This window comes from Choloepus didactylus, chromosome 8 (genome assembly GCF_015220235.1).
Source record: "Choloepus didactylus isolate mChoDid1 chromosome 8, mChoDid1.pri, whole genome shotgun sequence".
Classification (NCBI taxonomy): domain Eukaryota; kingdom Metazoa; phylum Chordata; class Mammalia; order Pilosa; family Megalonychidae; genus Choloepus; species Choloepus didactylus.
In genome coordinates, this window is record NC_051314.1 from 96,570,185 (window position 1) to 96,592,568 (window position 22,384).

Genomic DNA, 22,384 nt, shown 5'->3' on the forward strand with positions numbered 1-22,384 from the left:
GCGTTGCCTATCTTGCCTACTACATACTGTATTTTGTAAATCAAATGGGTATGTCAAAGTGTTTTGAATACTATCATATACAACAAACCTTCAAGGTTGTTATATATTCTATAAAATATGGTGATGTCTAACTGAAAACAAAAGGAAGAAAACGGAAAAACAAGAAGTTACGGAAAATTTCACTGTAGTAAAAGGAAAAATAAATACAAAAATTCATATGATTAACACTGATGGTAACCTAAATTAAAATCCAAATTGGCCATGGAGCCAAGATAATTATATAATGTTGAATAAAATCAGTGTAGACATACTGGCTCTTTTTGACGAGGATATTTAAAGTTGAACAAAACCCTTATGGTGAATTATGGTACAAAATCAAGAGTCCACAACACAAAAGACAGCCCATATTCTGACCTATTAAAATCTGTATCCATTTAAAACAGCAGAGTTCTGTTTCCATTAATATGGTAGAAGGTTATTTGGACAAACCTCTCAGCTTAAAGCAACTTAAAATTCCTAAAAAGTTACTCTGTAGGAAAAACAATGATTTAAAAACATTGCAGATCTGACAACACTATAAAGAATTATCAGGCCAAAATCTTAATAAGAGACAGAAACTATAGTAGTCAGTTTAATGCTAAAGCCTGATGTGCCCTGGGGGTATTTGTCTACCAGAGGCAAAACGGATGGGTGGTTTTTGGAGGCCTTGTGGGACTGGAGGTTGAGAAAAAAGTCAAAGGCCTGCCCAACATGGAGAGTCTAATAAAGGCCCTGTACATATATAGCTGGGACCCCACAGGACTCATTTATTATTCAAAATAAATTAGAACCAGAAATAAAGGTGCCTGCACTCCCACCTTCACTGGTCTACAAGGTAAATTGCCTTGGAACTATGCAAAGAAAGGGGCAGGGAGCAAAAGAACCCTGAGAAATTTTTATTAACAAGCCTGCTCTCGTGAAGATTTTTTGACCAAATTCACATCACCTAGATGGTTCAAAAGAATCTCAACACAGGAATCAAGTTTAAAGCAATTTACAGCAAGAAAATCCAGCAAAAGACTTGTAAGACCTATATGTAGAAATATAAACCTTTGTTGAAAGACACTTAAAAAGACCTAAATAAATAGAGAGATAATCCATATTCAACAACAGGATGACTTATTATTACCGTAAGGATAAAATCCCCCCAAAATAGCCTAGAGATTTAAGTCCAATCCAAATCACATTAGGGTTTTCTTAGAATTTGATAAAGTGGTTTTAAAATTTATATGGAAGAAATAAGCCCAAGAATAGCCAAAGCAGTCCCAGAGAAGGAAATAAGTAGGGGGTGGGTACTATTACAAAGCTACAGGAATTTAAATAGTGCAGTATTAAAGCAAGGATACATCAGTTGACCAATGGAAGAGAATATCTGAGTGGATATATGTGCATTATCTTTGAGAAATTACATAGTGGGCATGTCAGATCAATAGCAAAAAAGAAAACATTTAATAAACGAAACTGGAAAAATGAATTGGGCCCAGATAAAAACATCAATTCCAGACGGATTAAGACCTAATTGTTAAAAGCAAAGCTTTAAAACTTTTAAAAGAAATCATAAGTATATATTTTTGTGACTCTGAGGGAGAGACGTACTTCTTTTAAAGGACCCAGTGAATGATAACCATAAAAATAAAGATTGTTAAAATTTATCTATATTAAAATTAATAATTTTTTTCATTGAAAAACACCATACAGGAAATAAAAAGGCAAACCACAAAAAGGAAAAGAAATATGTGACATATATAATGAACAAGAACTAGTGTAAGATATATAAAGAAAGTCTTTAATTATTTGATTTGTAGGTAAATAATCCAATAGAAAAACGGGCAAAATATTGAACAGACATTTTACAGAAGAGGAAATGTATATGTGGCCAATACACATATTAAGAGATGCTCAGACTTATTAATAATCAGGAAAATGTACATCAAGGCCATAAGACTTTACCCCTATTTGGAAAAAATTAAGAAGTCTGACAGTACCAAAATTTAGAGAGACTATATAGAGAGCAGTAGTTATTCTAATATACAGAGAACAATTTGGATAGTCTCATGTCCTACGATCTTACATCAACTCATAGGTATAAACCCCCAAGCAATTCTCATACAATTAGCATTGGAAGGCATGTATGAATATGCATAGCAGCACTGTTTATAATAGTAAAAACTGGAAACAATACCAATGTCCATGCTCTTCCATGGGAATACAAGAGCAGTGAAAATAATCAGCAGTAAAATTCAACAATTTGAAAGAAGCTTACAAAATAATGTTGGGAGCAAAACTGAAAAATCTCAAAATAGTACATTAGTATGAGTCCATTTAAATATATTACAAAAATGAGAAACTAAACTGGATAGCAAAAATATAAAGACTCTATGACGGTACTGGAAACAACTGTACACTGTGGATGACTGTAGGGTATGTGACTATATCTCAATAAAACTAAATTTAAAAAAAATAAACAAAAAATAAAGAATTGATTATCACAAGTAAGGAAAGTGGCTACTTCTATACAGAAAGAAGGGTGACTCAATCAGGAAGAGGCCTTTATGGGGTCTTTTGGGATAGTGGCGATGTTCTTTTTATTGTGTGTCCAGTGTGAAAATTATTGAAGTGTTTGCTTTTAAACTGTATATGTATATACATATTTTTGAATTTATATATTTGAATGTATATGAATAATTTAGTTTATGTTCTGTACAAAATATTAATTTTGACTATAAGAATACCTGGGCAGAAGTAGGCCTTTCTTGGGGATTTTCTTTCAAACACTTTTTAATTAACTTCTCAACCATAGGCCATGGGGCACAACCATATTCTTTAACTGGATCTAAAACATTAAAAACATATCTATCAGGCTAGAACAGCAGACAACAGAACAATTAATGTATTTCCCATCAATTTATATTAGAGGAAAAAACTCTGCAAGGAAAAAAGCGATCCCCAGAATCCTATGTTTATTCTGAGTCTGTCACAAACTTAAAGCTAATTTTGTTAACTCAATCTCCATTAAAAACATCAAAAAAGATTTCTTGATTTTTATGGTATAAAAAAGAAAAACAAATACCAACTAAATAAAATAACAGATTTTCATTCCATACCTGTATTTCAAAAAGACTTCGAAAACACCTATATAACACTTCTTTTTTTTAACACTCAAAGTAGGCAAGCATTTAGTCCTCATTTTCCACAGTTGGTTCATGCACATTTGTATGTTATAAAAGGTGCCATTTTCCTGACTGGTGCAGGATACTTTCACTGGAAAACTAATGGTAACACAGGGGAGATGACCCAGATTGTGTCTAAGGATTATCCAAGTAAAAACAAGTTTCCTTTTGCTAAGCCCTTTAGAGGCCTACCAAAAGGAAATAGTTAAAGCTGTAACTCCCGTACCTGGCACAAAGAATGCACTCAAAAATATGTCTTAAACAGAAGGGAAAGCAGAGACTACGAAAAACAGCTAAATAAATTTAAAAGGTTATTTGTAGTGGGAACTGAATAAAAGTGAAGGAATGGCAAAGTCCTAGAATTTCTTAAAAACATGAGACAACTGATTAAATTGAGATTGGACCTCATTAAATACTCATTTACCAACTCTTATAAACATTTACTACTAAAATCATTATTATAAATAATTCAAGCTTCCATTCCTTCCCATAAAACACTTCAATCCAGCTAACAGGTACATTATGAGCACTTGTTACGAGAACTAGAAATTGCAAATTTAGGGCCCTAACAGGAATTTCCTTTTCTTTTTCTACTCTTCTAAATATAAACCAAAATTAATTTGGAATATTTCCAAAAAGCAGTATAAAACTGCTAACTTTTTCAAGTGATTTTTTTAGTGTGTCACAGGATTTAGGAATATTTCATACACCAAAAAAAAAAAAAATCTCAGCTGTGAAAAGATTAAGTATACATCTACAATTAAATAACTTGGAAATGGAGCACCTGGTGTTAACAAAAAAAATCTTTATTGTAGACAAAATAGAACTTACCAGGTAATTTTCCTTGTATTGCCAATTCATCAAACTCATTTGGAAATTTCAAACCCTCTACAATTCTACCTCCAGTTGTCAAAATGTCATAGAGTAGTAAACCAAATGAATAAACATCAGCCTGCTGGTTATAAATAACATTTCCTCTGGCAACTTCAGGTGCACGAAACCCTGAAAACAAGCATATTTGTTAACAAATATGCCAAACATCAGGACCCAGAAGGAGGCATACAGCCAAAGAGGCACATATGTGGGTATATACACCCACAACGAGACTGGGCTATGTCATGTATAAAATGAGGCATCTTGAGCAAGTCAGTTAACAGCTCTGTCCCAGGACCTTCTACCTTTTACCACAAGATCTATCTTGAAGACTAAGGCAGATAAATTTTCAATAATAAATTATTAACTAACATTTCTTAATTCAAGAAATAAAGCCTAACAGGGGGAAAAAACCTGTATCATTTTCTTATCTCTAATAACAACTCTTCCCAGGACAGTATTTTAAACAGAGAAGGAATCAGGAGGGAAGAGATTTTTAGACTTCACTCCAAGTCACTCTAACCTGACTAAAATTACAATGTTCACATTATTTCAAGAATTTGTGTCTCTGTTTCTTCTACTCATTGGAAAAAAATCAGAACAACTAAAATAGACAAAAGTGATTCCCCTGAAGTACTGTTTCATGCATGAAATTCCTTCCAAGGTAAATAAAACCTTTTATTCCACAATAAAGATGAATAGGTTTTAAATTCTTCTGGGGAAAAAAAGAGCAATTACATTATTCATAATAGTGAAAATATAAACACTCTAAAGAAATTCAACCATAGAAAGAAAATGGTTAAAAATAAATTCAGGTATCTAGAAATCATTTTTGAAGATGACATGCTGTAACTGAAATGAAAAATAAATTACATCACAGGATATAATTCTGAATATACAAGTTATCATATCTGTGAAAAAAATCAAGTGAATTCATTTTCTTAGCTTTGATAATGGCATCGTGACAATGTGAGGAACATCCTTATTGGAAGAAAATATATAAACATGCTAATATGTTTAGGGATGAAATATCATGATATCTATAGCCTAAACTCAATGATTCATATCCATGTGCTAAGAGAGTGAGAGAGAGAGAGAAAACAAGTATGGCAAAAAGTTAATAATCAATGAATCTACATTGATAAGGATATAAGGGTGTATACTGCACCATTATTTCAACTTTTTTACAAGCATAGACATTTTCAAAGTAAAAAGTTAGTGGAAATGTGCATGATTAAAGACTAGAAATAAATACATTCAAATGCAATAATGATTATTCCCATGTGATGAAATTATGGATAATTTTTATTTTTTGTGCTTCCAAATTGTCTACAATGAGCATATACTGTAGTTTTAGTAGGAAAATATAATAAGAAAATATTACAATGTATGAATTCACAGGCTTCAAAGAGTAAATGACTGAATTTGGAAACTTCTATTGGTCAGAAAGCCTACCAGCAAGAGGTAAAGCTTAGCAGTCCACCAGGCAGAAGGACATGAAGAGTCAAGAGGATGAAGATGTCATGTCAGTACAGTAATCCCTACTGTATTAATTATTAACATTCCTTAATTAACATTTTGCCAATTTGTTCCCTTCTCCTCTCTCTATGCATACACACACATACACACACACGCACACACCTTTACTGTAACTATTATCCCATATTTGTTTCTATACATGTGCACATATCACAAACATTATAAATTTTGTTGAAACATTTGAAATAAAGTTGCAGATATGATAGTTCAGCCCTTAAATAAATCATGAGAACATTTTCCTACAGAATCACAATAACAGTCCTACACTACAGAATTATGAAAGTAATTAAGATCATTCTAAAACAGATCTATAATAAAGTGTATCTGTGGCATGATGTAAATATACCACAATAGCTCCTAATTTGTATTGCTATAGCATTTTACAGAACATCTTGTTTAACATCTCATTTGATGTGCACAAGAATGCCTGAGGTAGGCAGAGGAGGACTTTCCATTTTACAGATGACACAATGCTCTCAGAGATGTTAGGTGTTCACCTAAGACCACAAAGATAATGAATGGTAAAGTCACAAGTATTTAAAAGAATGAAGTACCCACACATTAACTAGTTCCTTAACAATATTTATGCTTGCTTTCATAGAAGTTAAAAAGGCTTTTGGAGACTGATTTAAATCTTATTCAATTATTTATTATTCATTCAACACATTTACTGAGTATTATATGGAGGTTCTATTCAAGGACTATTAAAATGTTAAACATATTGTTCTCTTTATAAATTCAATGTTACAAACATAAGATTTGTAATCACAGGAACTTAGAGCAGGAAGAGACTAGAGTGGTCACTTAGTCTGAATTCTCTTCCAATGCATGAATCCTTTTATAATAGTTTCTATCCCTTTAGGCATCAATCCACAGATCTGAGAGCTGCACAGAAAACTGGAATTTTCTTCACAATGAGGCAAGGACACTAAAATAGATAATTGTGAGGATGAGGAAATGAATAATTACTTCAATATGGAAATGCTTTTAACCTTCTTCTAACATCTTTTGAAATTAATGTCTTCACTAACATGATCCCCAGCTTGGAAGCATAGTACGTATTTACATATTCAGAAGGTACCTCAATTATAATATACTTCTAAACGCTTCTTTGTATTCATCTAATGAATTCCAGGTGTTCTTGATTTAATTAGCAATTTCTTCTAAAGTTATCTACAGAGCAGTACTGATGCCTTTAGGAAAAGTCTCCCCCCCCCCCCCCAATAAACTCTGAATGATGATATGACTGTGGTCCATGGTCTAGAGCAAATATTTTGCCACAGGTATCAATAAAATGGTATTCCAATGATGACAGAAATCAACAAAGCATGTAGAACAAAATGAGGGGTACTATCCAAAATCTGTAACTTTAAATACAAAAATGTATAAAAATATTACTTTAATTTTTTCTCTGAAAAGGGCACAATATCTATTTGAAAATCATGCATCTCAAAAAATGAGTAAATAACACCTTGAAAGCAAGTTGTCCTGTGAAACTACAAAGTCAAAATACTCCATACTCTGCCATTATTGTGAGTGACCCAACTATGAGGAGGACTTAGACACAAATATGTAGGAATAATATAAACGTTGCATTTCAAAGCAATAAAAAAAGACAGATTTTTAATAAATGATATTGTCATAAGTTGTTGGTTAAAGATAAAAGAAGGGTGACTATATTACTGCTTACACCTGATCAATTTTAGATACACTAAAAGTTTGAATGTAAAATATATATCTATGGAAGTACTAGAAGAATATTAATAAATATACTGATAATATTGGGATGAAAAAGGTCTTCCCAATCACTTTTTAAGTACAGTGGGTACCAAAGGTAGGGGGTAGAAGTGGAAAGACTTGGGGTATGAGCATTGTCTTTAGAAAATATAAAATTAATAAACCACTACCCCTGCCCTTGGCAGATCACTGATTAAACCAGAGACCAAAAGAACAGAAAACAGAACAGAAAGGTAAGAGAACAAAAATGTGTCTACCCAACATCCTAAAACTCCTCAACAGCAAAATGCCATAAACAAGGTTAAAAGACAAATCATAAACTAAAAAATGCGTAATATATTAGAGAAAGAGTCAATAGTAACTAAAATCAGCTTTTACAAATCAGTAAGAAAAAATATAGATAAATGACTTAGAGACACAAAACATGAAAGGAAAAATATATGTCTAATACATAAAAGGATACTTGTCCTCAATTTTTTAAAATAAGCAAATCAATCAATATTTGAAAAATTAAAGCAACATCAAATTATCACTTTTATCCAATATTATAAAAATATTTGTATTAACAGTACAAATATTAGAAAGACTAACAAACCCAGAATTGGAAACGGGTGCTGTAATTCAAGTATTGGTGACAGACTGAATATGCAAACGAACGATGGCCAGATTATACACAAAAACAGAACTCTGACCCACTATCTGAAGCAATCTCTCCAGGAAGATAAATTACAATTCCTGTCACAATCATACCAAAATCTCCAGGATTTGATCAATAACAGGCAGCTTTTCTAACTTTTGTCCCAACTTCCATCTTAGGACCAACCAAAAAAAGTTAAATATGATCTCCTGACCAATTCCCTGCTTCTAGTTAGCCCACCTTCAGCTTCCCCAGGCCAACAGCTTCCAATGAGGGCATAGCTAAAGTCTTCCTTTCGTCCACTATAAAGCTCTCCCATTCCTCTGCCTACCTTTGAATCTCCGCCAAACACAAGTAATAGTGGCTGACTCTAAGTTCTGAATAAATAGCCTTTGCTTGTTCACATTTGGGTGTTCCTTGTTTATTCCCATTCAGGAGTTTGAAATGACCAACCTTTCCAGAAGGCAATTAGACATATTTCCAAATTCAAAATGTGCATACCTGACAAGAGCATTCCTAGGAATTTAATGTTTGATAAATAGTTTTATAAATGAAAATTTTAAATTTACAAGTTTGTTAATTAAGAACTATTGATAATACCAAAAATTAAGAAAAGTGCATATATATCAAAATAGGGTTGATTAGAGTACATACTAGCAATGAAATATTATGCAATTATTAAAACTGTTATTTGACATAGAAGACTTTCCATGAAATATTGTCAAGTTGAAAAAGAATATAAATTTAAAAAGCAGAATATACAGGATATTTGTATATAAAAAAGCTTAAAGACACCTGGATATAGATATAGATGTATCTCCATAACACTGTATGTTTAGAATTGTACCTAGTAATGCATTAGGAAAACATCCACTGACCTGCTCAACAGCATTTGCTGCTTTCACCTTATACCCTTATGTTTTGCAAATCAAACTTACTTTAAAAAGACTTGCTTGAGATGCCTCATCATGGAGTCCTTCACATTAAAAGCCAAAATGAGAGAGTGGGGGAAAGGAGGGCTGAAGGGTATTAAGACTAAAGCTACCAACATTAACTTGGATCATGAACGAAACCATGAGAAGATCCTCCAAGCTATTCCTTATCACTGTGGGCTTCCCTAGGGCAACTATAAATTCTTCAAGAATCCTTCCCTTATATTTAATATTTGTCACCAAGGCAGTAGAAGGCAGAATACATTTTCAAGCTATTCAACATGTTCACCATTAATTTCATTTGAGACGTGAATTAACACTTTTAATATTACCTGCCATTAGGAAAGGTTAAAAATTAGTCATACTTCCTGCATCTTTACAAAGGAACAATACTGCCACATACCATGATTGCTCTGTGGTTGGTACTCATGGACTATACTACCATACAACACGGACACCCTGTTTAACATCAATGGCCTGAAACATTAAAAAGATTAAGTGCTAACTGAAATCCTAAAGGTACATTGTTGTCTTGGGCTGTTCAAATAAGTCATTTGTCACTCTGCTTCCAGCCAAGATGGAGTAATAGAAATTAGATTTACCAACTTGCATAAAACAACTAAATAACCAGACAATATATGAAACCCTAACTTTCAGATTGGACATCAGGAGCACAGGACAGTGACCCTGAGAGGGAGGAAACAAATAAGGTGAGCTGTGTGTGCCCTGCAGAGCTCCCAGGTCACAGCACAGAATAGGGGAACCCAAAAGGAGTCCAGTGGCCCTGAGCTCAGAAGACTGAGCTGGGAATCCAAGATGGCCAAGGCATCTACGAATGTACCAGGCATTATTTTAAGCACTTCAAATGGACTACTCATTTAATTTTCACAACAATCCTCCAGGATAGGTATTATTATTAGATACTATTACACAGTCAAGGAAAGAAGTTAGGTAACTTCTTCAGCCTTACTCAGCTAGTTAACAGCAGAACAAAGAGTCAAACCCAGATAGTCTGACTCCAGAGTCCAATGTTTATTAGATTCCAGACAGCTAACTGTTCACTAAGTCATATTGATCTCTCTACTCTCAAAATCTCCTACAGTCCCTAGAATGTGCTTGAGAAAGAGTAAATTAATTTGATTGACTTTTAAAATACTAAACTCTATTCATGTTTATTTGGTTTTATAACATTTTGTTTATATCACAGGTTCATATTCTTAAAAGTCTAGAGTAAATACTAATTGCCTTGTTAAAAGTTATTCTATAAATAACATTTCTCCCTATGGGACAGTACCGAAATTTGAACTGCCCACCCACCCTATAATCCATCTACAGGCAATGACACTGTCTACATTAGGCAGAGACAGGAACCTTTTGCTAACAAATATGAATATTCTTCAATGGATTCTCATAACCTAAAGATTAAACCATTTGGCATAACTTAAAAAGTTCTTCATAAGCCTAAAAAGTGATTTTCATGCTGAACTATTTAGCAGATTCGTTTCTGGTGCTTCGTAAACTGCAGACACCCTTGAACATCATTCTAAATAAGTGAGTCTCTACCTTGATGTGCACTGGAATCAACTGGGGAACTTTTTTAAAAACACCAATGCCTGGGTCCCAACCCAAGCTAGCAAACTCAGAATCCTTGGGGGTAGACAGACAATCCTCCAAAGGATTCTAAGGTAGGGCCAAGACTGAAAGCCCTTGCTCCACACCTCCAAAAATAGAATTGTGAAGGATGCAGTTAGAGGGGTTACATTAAAAAAAAAGAACAAAAAACTCTACAAATTATCTAATATGCAGCAAGAACTGAAAAACACTTATTTCCCCATCTATCACTCAAACCATACTGAACTCTTTACAGTTATCTGAATAAGACAAGTTGTTTGATATCTTAGTGCCTTTTGCTAGGAATATCCTCTCCACACCTCCTCCCCCTATTTTTTGCTCAAACCTCCAGCTCATCCTGTAGGATTTAACTCCAGAATCACCTCCTCTATGACGGAAATCCTGATGACTTATAGCTCAGTTAATTACTCATTCCTTTGTGCTATCACTGTGCCCTGTACACAGATCACCTATTGAAACTGACATAAAACTTTACAATTATTTGTTTATAGCCCTTTCTCTCCTGTTAGAATGTTTGCTTCTGGAGGGCAAGACTTATATTTATTCGTGCATTATCCAAATGTACCAACAGAGCAGTTGTTAACATGCTTTGAACACTTGCCATATACCAAGCCCTGTTCTATGCTATTTACATGGATTATTTCATTTTTCCTTTATAATAACCCTGTGAGGTAGGCATTATTTTCCTCATCACATTTTACAGAAGTGAAAACTAAGACCTAGAAAGTGAATCTTGATGAGATCACATAGCTATTAAGTGGTAGTTCAGTTTGGTACATAGTGAATGTTCAATAAATTATTGCTGGGTACATGAATAAATGAATAAAGAATAAATATAATTTTCCCCTAGGAAATTATCATAACAATTACCATGTTAAAATAATAGGAAATGATTCATTTTATAAGAATAATTTTTGGAAATTATTTTTCACATAAGCCTCATTTTAACAAACACAATGAGTAAATAAAGATCAATAGATAAAGAATATGAGGAATTTCTGAATCAGGTTTGACTATATATCGTGTAGTTAACATAAACATATATGTTCTTTCTTTCTTACTTTCACAGAAATTGAGCATGTTTCACCATCTATCTCACGTGTCAGTGCATAACCAGAGAATGACAGTTTATTTACCCTAAGACCGTTGTATTTATATGGATGTTGACATAGTTAAAGCCATCAGTCAACGTCCATCTCATTCAACAGTGCAACTGTCACCCTGAACAGGATATAATATCAATATAACCATTTGGCAGTGTTAAAGCTGAAACTGTCCAAGTTATTTAAAGATGAGATGACCTGTCGCATGTGTACCTTTCAAAATGTCGACAGACACTGCTCTGTGATCACCGTCAATAAACGAGTTGCTTCTGCCTTTGCCAGGCCAGGGGCTCTGATATTCGGGGGCTTGGGCTTGCATCTTGTACTACCCTATAGACCTTATTAAACTTCCCTACCCTTAGTTTCTGTATCTGTAGACTGGGAATAGCATTAGGATCTACTTCAGAAAATCATAGGATTAAATGAGATGATCAGCCCACGCAAAGGACAAAGCACATGGCAGGTACACTGTGCTCTACAAAGGTTAGCTCCTGTTACTGTGTTCTCCGGGATAACAACAATGAACTCTCACTCACATGCACGCACTGGGTATGGGTTACCATAAAAACACGCAGAGGGTTAACAGCCACTTGGTCTTTTATTTCTCCAGAAGGTTCCATGTTAAAAGATGTAACATTAACAGGAAAATTCATTAAAAGGATATAGCGGGGAGATAATTAAAATAATACAAAAGCAAACCATTTTTCTTCCCAAACATAATTGCACTGGGGAAGGAAAAGTTGGGGGTGGTGGTAGCAGTGGTGATAGTTATTGTTATTTGACACTTGATGCAGAGTTTATAATAATGATAACGATAAGGTCCAGGATATGGCAAGGAAAAATTTGCTTACAATGTATTAAGCAACCTGGGGGAAGTGGGGACAGAATGAACAGATCAGGCCCTGGGTTTTCTGTCATGATCTCTCTCCATATTTATGTTTCCCCACATCAAATACACTTACATCTCTTCAGCAAAAACATGCATATTCACACTGAGTATGATATATAAAGATCATAATAAACACCAAGTCAGCTGATGTCAGGTTTTGCCATCAAAACTCTTAGTAAAAATATTTATTTTGTCAGAGCTCTTTGGGTTTCAGAGTTAAGGGTCTGTACACCTGGTTTTGCCTCATTTTTAGGTGTTGACATTACCTATGTTAACTTTTGCTATGTTACATTTTACCCCCTCTGGGACATTTAAATGTTTTAATAATGTAATTTTTTAAAAATATAACATGATATCAAGCATTCTGTCCTTTTATTTGGTCTTTGCCCTGGAAAATCACATCTATCGATTCATAATGATCAGGATCACAATGTAAGGTTCACAATTACTCACACCGTAGGTATCTGTTCACAGTGTGATACGCTACAGAGCTGTTTCGATTCTCCCAGACTCACCCCTGGGTCACTGGTTACCCATCTTGAGAACCCCATCACCCACCTGGTGTGCCCTCTGACGTCTTTATCCCCATCCTACAGCAGTACTGAGCAATCCCATAGTCAGCGATCTTGGCAATGATGGCAGCATTGGGGTACAGGGTAAACAGCAGCACGTTGTGGGGCTTCAAGTCACGGTATATAATCATGGCCGAGTGGAGATATCTGCCAGAAACCACGGATGCAATCTTATTAAAATATGATTATATTTTCTGCCATAATTTCCTTGAACATGTTATGTCCATTATCCAAAGTATGAAAAATTACATGTTGTTTGACCCTCAAAATCAATTAAGAGCTATTATAGAAGAATTCAAAGTATTTAAGTCTAATATTACAAAGCAAAGTTATGCTTTTTAAAAGAAACTGTTCAATCCTGAAAAGTGATTTAAACTTTAGGATACAACTACCTCAGGCAAAGTCCCAATTTTTAGAAACACTTCTTTCATATACCTTAATAATTACTTAAAAGGCTTTCTGAATTCCCTCAGTAATCGTTTGAATATTTTAATTATTTTTAAATGTAAATATGTTAAGTCCAAGTTGAAGGGATTTGTGTTTTTGATTTTCTTAAAAGCATACAGAATTTTATCTCAGCTTCTGAAGACTCTCTTCCAATTCTCTTTTGTTATTTACTTTTTCTGACTAAAAAGTTTCCCAATTTTTTGAATATTTTCAATAATATTTATTATTGAAAAATTTTTTTTCAATAATAACAAATAAAAACATCAGGCTTTTTAATGGTTATCAACTTCCTATTCCATATGAAGATATGATTTCCTATAAACAAAATTCTGTAATAAACTAAGGTTAACAGAGAACATTTTGAACTGAGAACTGGAGTAAATACAACACTGTCTTGAGAAGATGAGGTTGGGTGTTGTTAAAGTCCATCCTTTTAGAGACTGATCCATAAGCAACCAGACTTGGACATGTCAGGCAAAGAATAAAGACCTGTTAATTGCTAAAAAACAACATAAAGTTTTTATCTCAACTGCATCCTGCCCATACTTCCAACATGGCCAGAAATCTACTACTGGGCCTCAACTGAAGTGACTCCATCACCAACCTTGCCTTACACACCTACAAACTTCTGACTTTCCCCAACTCCAAGTGTCTTCCCTGATTTACTACAGTCCTCTATGTGATCTTCCAGGTATATTATGACTGACCTTGAAAGAACACCACAGAGCTTAATGGAGAGAAATTTAAATCCTTTGTTTGTTTGTGGGTTTGGTTTCAGTTCATATATTTCAATAAATATTTACCCCATTACTTAGTACCAACCACAGCAATAGGGATTAGGAGCAGAGTGGCACTGATGCCCTGATGGCCTAGCATGTATGTACCTTGAATTGTTTCTGCAATAGGAGAGGGTCTCTCTTCCAGGATGTAGTTAGGATAGTTGGCTTTAGGCCCATTCATTTTAGTATACATATTTTTGGTTGAAAAATAAGACAAATGCACTAATGAAGTTGACCTTAACAATAAGTAATGGCTTGAACGAAAAATTTACTAGGGGCTTACCAAAAGGCCGTTAGCTACTCTTGCCCCGCTGAAGAAGAAAGCTGGGAGATTAAGAAGAAAACAAACTTAAAAGCCAAATGATACTTCATTGAATAGCATCCAAATCTTTCATAATGTATGCCTCTTTCAGTGTATTCTAGAATAGAGACTCTCTCAGAATACTTTTCAAAGGTTAAAAATAGTTAAACAATTTGAAATAATGTCAGAAGTAGTGAGAGGTTATCTGACTTAGTTAAAATGTTCAATTATAGAATTTAATCTTAAGAGTACACTTTTAATAGCTTTTAATAGAATAACAAAATAACTTCTTAAATAGCAATAAATGCTTATCTTGTCTTACAGAAGATAATTTGACCATAATTTATGCATTATGTGACAATGAGTATGGTCAAATATTTTATCCAAATACACTGGTATGTTCTTTGATGTTGATTATAATAAGATGGTAAGAACCCTTTTCTACATATTTTGAAATAAACTATCCCATCCTAAGTAGAATGATTCTAAAAATAGAATGCATTCATTCCCTTATCAAATATGTGTTGGGCATCTATGAAGGCCAGTCACTAGTGGATACAAAATTGTCCTTGTAACTCTGCGGTTGAGAGGATCACAGTCTAGAAGAGGTGACGGATGCTCAAATGCAGTTACGGAAATGTAGAAAGTACCATGTACGAGGGATGCACAGATGGGGGAAAGGCACAGAGATAAAACTAGTGAAGTGGAAACTCCCACTAAACTGTAAATTTTCAACTCTGATAAGAAAAATGTAACTTCCACCTTCCACTCTTCAGCACCTAACACAATGTCCTGCACTGAGCAAGCTCAAGAAACAGGCGTTAGGGAGGGTAATGCTACATAGTGGACTTCCTGGTGGAGAGGGTGCCTGAGAAAATTCCTGAGGAAAATGAGTTCTCCATACAGACAAATTTGGGGAAAGAGAGGACTGACATATGCAAAGAAAGAGAGGTATGAACATAAATGAAAATCCAAGACTTTCCTTCAGCATGGTTAGAATGCCAGTGCGGGTAGCACAGTGGCAGGACGCTGGTGAAAAAGGCAAGAGGCATACAGAAGTAGTTTTTTTTTAGATTTTTTTTTTTAATTTTATTTTGAAATAAGTTCAATCTTACAGGAACAGTTGTAAAAACAGTACAAACCCCCTACATAGAATTCCATCATACCCTGACCCCCCTCTCCCGATACCCTGATCCATCACCTTTAAGATCCTGTCACACCACTCTTTCTTTCCCTCTCTCTCTCCCTCCCTCCCTCCCTCCCTAACACCCATCATCTATTGCTCTATCTTCTGAACATATGGGAGCAAGCTGCACATATCTCTGAACAGACAATATAATTCACATATACCTTTCCCATGGACAAGAACATTATTTTATGCAATCTCATTAAACGCAGCTAAGAAGTTCAAGAAATTCAACATTGATAAAAAGCTTACATTCTATATTTCCTTTTTTTTTTCCTTGTGTTCCAGCTGTGTCCCTTTGAGCCTCCTCTCCTCCGGCCTCAGATCCCGTCCAGGGTCATCCTTGGCATTTAATTGTCGTCTATTTAGACTGTCTTATTTTTTTTCAATTTTGGATAGATACATATAGCCTAAATCTTCCTATTCCACCCCTCCCTAGCATTCCCTTAGTGGGATTAATCACATTTAGAATGTTGCAATGCTATCACCTTCTGATCATCCATTTCTAGAATTTTCCCTTCACCCCAAACCAAAGCCCCTACTCTCATTTCTTAACTCCCCATTGCCCCTTCCCCCACTTCTTGGAACCCCTACTCTACTTTTTATCTCTTTGGTCATATTCTTTGATACGTTCTTTGTGTTTACCATGGGGCTTAAATTTAACCTCTTAAATCTATAACAATCTTGTTTTTGTTTGAAACCAACTTAACTTCAATAGGACATGTAAACTGTGTTCCTATACCCCTCCATTCCCCCAACCTTTATGTAGTTCTTGTCAAGAATTACATATTTTACACTGAGTCCAAAACCACTGATTTATCATTACAGTTTATGTATTTTAGATCCTGTAGGAAGTAAATAGTGGAGTTATAAATCAACCATACAGTAGTATTGGTCTTTATATCCACCATGTGATCTTTACTGGAAATCTTTATTTCTTCATGTGGTTTCAGTCAACTGTTTAGTGTCCCTTCCTTTCAGCCTGCTTAGGACTAATCTACTGGTGATGAAGTTCCTCAGCTTTTGAATGAGGGGGAAATGTTTTTATCTCCCCCTCATTTTTATCTTTCAGGTGTTTGTGAATTCTCCAAGTCTCTGATGGTTTTATTGACTTCTATTTGTATTCCATTGTGGGCAGAGAATGTTCTTTGAACAAATTCACTTTTATATTTTTTATTTTATTGAGGCTTGTTTTTATGTCCCCACATACAGTCCATTCTGGAGAAAGATCCGTGATCACTAGTGAAGAACGTGTGTCCCAGTGACCTGGGATGTAATATTCTATATATGTCTGTTAAAAGTCTCTATATCTCTCTTTCATTTCTTTGTTTCTCTGTTGGTAGGGCTCGCTTTAGTATCTGAAGTAGGGCAGGTCTGTTATTAGCAAACTCTTTCAGCATTTGTTTGTCTGTGAAACATTTAAGCTCTCCCTCAAATCTGAAGGAGAGTTTTGCTGGATAAAGTATTCTTGGTTGGAAATTTTCCTCTCTCAGAATTTTAAATACGTCATGCCACTGCCTTCTCGCCTCCATGGTGGCCGCTGAGTAGTCATTACTTAGTCTTATGTTGTTTCCTTTGTATGTGGTGAATTGCTTTTCTCTTGCTGCTTTCAGAACTTGCTCCTTCTCTTCGGTATTTGAAAGTCTGATCAGAATATGTCTTGGAGTGGGTTTGTTTGAATTTTTTCTATTTGGAGTTCGCTGGGCATTTATGCTTTGTGTATTTATATTGTGTAGAAGGTTTGGGAAATTTTCCCCAACAATTTCTTTGAATACTCTTTCTAGACCTTTACCCTTCTCTTCCCCTTCTGGGACACCAATGAGTCTTAAATTCGGACATTTTATTTTATCTATCATATCCCTGAGATCCATTACGATTTTTTCGATTTTTTTCCCCATTCTTTCTTTTGTTCTTTCATTTTCTGTTCTGTGCTCCTTGAGGAGGCTGAGTTGTTGTTCAACTTCCTCTAATCTTATATTATGAGTATCCAGTCTTTTTAATTTGGCCTACAGTTTCTTTAATTTCCATAAGATCTTCTATTTTTTTATTTACTCTTGCAATAGCTTCTTTATGCTCTTCTAGGGTCTTTTTTATGTCTTTCATATTCTGTGCCATGCTCTTCTTCAAGTCTTTTATATCCCATGCCATGCTCTCTTTGCCTGTCTGTAGTTCTTTGATTAATTCTGCCAGGAACTGTGTGTCTTCAGATCTTTTGATTTGAGTGTTTGGGTTTGGGTTCTCTATGTTGTCTGGTTTTATCATATGCTTTAAGATTTTCTGTTGTTTTTGGCATCTTGGCATTTGCTTTACTTGATCTTTAATTTGTTAGAATTGCAGTTTGGTAACATACCCATTCTCTAACTAACCAGCAGATGGCGTCCGTGAGTCACTTATTCCCCTCAAGTCAGTTCTCCCCAACTTTGTGTTATGTGGGGATCTGATTCTTTTGGGGTCCAATTGGTGCACTTAATTTGGGTGTGTTGTCAGTGCTGTCTGCCCGCAATGAGGGGCGTGTGCCTGAGCGGTTAGGGAGGAAGGGCAGGTTTAACAATCAAACCTCCCAGGTGTTCCCAGAGATTTAAGGCTGTTCTCTGCCACTGACACAAAAATCCTTGGTATTGGCGTAGGTTCCCTGGGATTTCCGAGTGGCTCCTCCCTCCCTGCTGTGCTTTTCCAGGACCTCTGTTGAGGGGGGGAGGGCCGTGCTATGTCACAAGTGAGCGCCGGCCTCCAGGGAAGCCCTGGGCCGCCGGGCTGTGTAGGGGCGTTCCCAGCCCGCGTCAAAGATGGTAGAATGGGACGCGTTACCTTCCCCCTTTCTGCACAGCTCCACTCTCCCAGCTCCGGGACAATCAGCCGTGGGTGTATTCAAGGCCACTGTCCACGGCCGATATTGTGTCTTGTGAGCGGTGCTGCGGGAAAGACTCCCTGTCAGGCTGGGTTTCTTGTCTCGGTTCTGTGCTGTGAGTTCAGCCCCGGGCAGGAGCAGCCCCGCCCGCTGGGGTGACGGCCGCGAGGCTGGGTTTCTCCCCTTTGTTTCCCTGGACCTGAGACAATCTGCAGTGGGTGTGGGAAGGGGTATCCTCCATCCCAGACACTGAGGTGTTAGTCCAAACCGCTCCCGTCTTATCTGCAGCTGTTCCTGGGCTTCTCTTTTAAAAAAAAAAAAACGCCAGCCCAGCGTCTCCCCCCACTGCAGCATGGCTGAGGGATTCAGCCTACTCACTCACTCGTTTCAGAATGCAGACACCTGGTTTCACCAAACGCACGTTCCCTGTGGCTTTAGCAGAACTTGTCCGGCTGATGCTACTTTGGAAGTGGTGTTCTGGGTCCTTTCTGGTTTTTTATACAGTGTTTTCCAAGGAGGTGTTTTTTTCTCTGTCTCAGCTAGTCGCCATCTTAGGTTCCTCCCCCCCAGAAGTAGTTTTGATGCTACACCAAGGATTCTGGATGCCCTTCGTAGATAACTGGGAACCACTAGGGAATTTTAAGCAAAACAAGATTTTCTTTTTAGAAGAAATATTCTGATAATTCCCTGGAGGGACAAGACTGAGGAAGTGGTAGTGGTATAATATAAAAGGACCGATTAAAGAGACAACGTAAAATAGAGTTAAAGATCTGTTGGACAAATACATACCACTCTTGGGAGTAGGAGGTTGGTATAGGTATGAAAACAAGAATCCTGGCTTTGCAAGTACGCCAAGAGATACAAGAGAGAGCAATTCATGGTGGGAGGAAGCAAGCAGGGAAAGTAAATTCAATTCTGAAAATATGGAACTATAGAAGTAAACAGGAAACATCTTTAAAAGTAGTTGAGAATTAAGATACAGAGCTCAAGTGAGTGGACTGAATTAGAGATGTAAGCTGATAGTTGAAGGCAAGACTTCGGGAAAGAATGTGTAATGTGAGGAAAATTCTGTTATGTCACTCAAAACATCTCCATCAGTTAAGGGGCTACAAAGCATATGATTTTACTGTTTCTTTCTACCTCTGAATTTACAGCTTCATGCCAGAACACATTTGGGAAGACCAACATTAAAACTGTTTTTAAAAAATACTTATGCTCATGGAAAATTGACAGTTTAGCTACTGAAATCTAGCCTCTTGTGGCACAAAATCTGGAAAGCTGTTCTGCCATTATGCTGAGAACAAATCATGCAAATCATAGGAAAATATACTGAGAGTTCATTTACTTCATCAGAAACTGCTGTATGTGCTACTTAAAGTAAGGTTTCAGAGAACCAGAATAAGTTATTTTATAGATGAGGTGTTCCAAACAGTGGTAAATAAAAATATAGCACTGCTATATTTTATAAATGAGCACTTTAGGGATTATGAAGAAGAATTAGGAAAAAACTAGGACCCTGAATTAGTTAAACTCAAGAAAGTAACAAGACTTTGAACTACATTTGTACTTTACCAAGATTAATTTAACACAAGTTTCCCCCTGGTGTTCAAAGCAGACATAACAACCTGAATCAAAAATCCTGCATCCTGCTTCATTCAATAATATATATGTTTTAAATGAGAATTCAGATGGGAATTCTACTTATTTTATACATGTATTAGATTCTTTACACACTATTTATGAACATATCCTCCTGCTTTTGTTTTGTGTTTGTTTGCAAGGAGTATTTGTTTTTCTTATAGTCCATTCCATTTACATGTCTGGATATTCCTAAACAGCATATACATGGCATATCAGAAGGGAAGGAAGAGAAGGAAATTTGCATCCCCTGAGTGGTAGGCATTGTTTTCCTCCCTCTGTCCTTTCTCCCTCTCTCCCTTATACCAACATATATTACCAAAGGCCCCCTGTTCCTGGTGCCAGGGATATAATAGTGAACAAGATCAAAAGTTCGTGTTCTCACAGCACTTAAGATTCCCATGGCAAAGGCAGACAATAACAACTGACAACATAAAGAACACCAGGCAGCGATAGTGCTACAGGTGGAAGAGGGTCATTTGGCAGCTGGGGCATCCAGTCTGAGGAGAGAACTGAATGAAAAGAGGAATGAAGCAAGAGGGTATCTGGGGGTTGGACATTCCTGGTTGAGGGAACAGCAAGCACAAAGCCTCTGGCATAATAAAAAACCCTTAGGGAAGTAAAGGGCTGAGTGCAGTGACCAGGAAGTGAAGTAGGGTTGATAACAGGAAAAAGACTTGATCCAACTTACACATTAGAACATCACTCTGACTACCGTGTGAAGAACAGGGTGTAATGGGGCAAAAGGCAAAAGCAGAGAGACTAGATAGGCAATAAGAGATGACGGTGGCTTAAACTCAGGAATTATGGGAAGTAGCTGCATTAAGACATATTTTGATGGAAAAGCTCAAAAGATTTGCTAAAGGATTAGGTGTGGGATGGGAGAAAAAGGGAGGGACCAAGGATAACCCCAAGGGGGAGCAAATGGGTAAGTGCAGTTGGGGAACAGTAGGGCAGGAAGAAATCGAGAGTTTCATCTGAGATGTGTTCAATTATTACAAAAGTCCTCAAAACTTTGTGCTTTTAGTCATAGTTTATAATCTATTTTTAAAATATGAGAATCTGGGTGACATCATCAACATGGTGACAAAACAGCTACTGTAAAACCTCTCCCCAGAAAATCAATGAAATAAAAAGAACAATTCTGAATTGTTTAGAACTCTGGAGGAAGATACAGGCTGGGAAAGGTCCCTACAAATGCTGAATTGAAGACAGAGATAAGTATCAGAAATGGAAATGTTCTCATATAGATTGTGGTGGTTACTGCATAGCTATGTGATTAAACCAGGACCCACTGACTATTCACTTAGGATGGATTGTATGGGGTGTGAATAAAACTGTTTAAAAATAAACAGAAAGATACAAGCCCTGGAGAAGATGTGGATAGAGAGATATACCTATTCCCTGTTCGTAGGGAAGCAGAAGGGTGCAGACCCTCTGGAGGGCAGTGTGGTGGTTCCACAGGAGGCTGGGTGTAGAGTTGCCATGTTCCTGCAACCCCGTTATGTTGTGTATTCTTGGAAGAACTGAAAGCAGGGACACAATAAACACTGCAAGCTGATGTTTATGGCAGCAGTATTCACGATTTGCAACAGATGGAGGTGGTCTAAGGATACACTGATGAACAGAGGGGCGAACTGTGGTGTACGCATACAATGGAATACTGAGTGGCTGCAAGAAGGACTGAAGTTGTGAGGCATAAAGCTAGGTGAATGAATCTTAAGGACATTATGTTGAGTGAAATAAACCAAAAATCAAGAGCCAAATATTATAAGGCCTAACTAATATAAACTAGCAATAATAAGCACATGCTGAGAATTGAATTCGAGGGTATAGGTTATCTGGGGACAGAATGTGGGCAGAGATTGGGCAATCGATAATTAAGGAGCAGAGAATGTTCAGTAAGGCTTATTGTAAAGGTTCCTAGATTATAAGCTCTTACAGCAGTCACATCTATTCCTGAGTTTTAAGTGTTATTTCTAAATTCTGAGATACTGAACTCTTTGTGTATTAACCCGGCAGTTCCCTGGAAATTTGGGTATCTGTGTGACACCTGAGATTC

At 36.2% G+C, this 22,384-nt stretch overlaps 1 protein-coding gene across 1 annotated transcript in view; it reads right to left on the bottom strand.

Annotated features, from left to right (window-relative positions):
• Positions 1–22,384, bottom strand: part of LRRK2 (leucine rich repeat kinase 2) — a 178,856-nt gene that overhangs the window by 17,739 nt on the left and 138,733 nt on the right. The window contains 3 exon segments of the mRNA XM_037846387.1: positions 2,772–2,872; positions 4,041–4,211; positions 13,110–13,270. Of these exon segments, the coding sequence (XP_037702315.1) occupies positions 2,772–2,872; positions 4,041–4,211; positions 13,110–13,270 (433 nt within the window).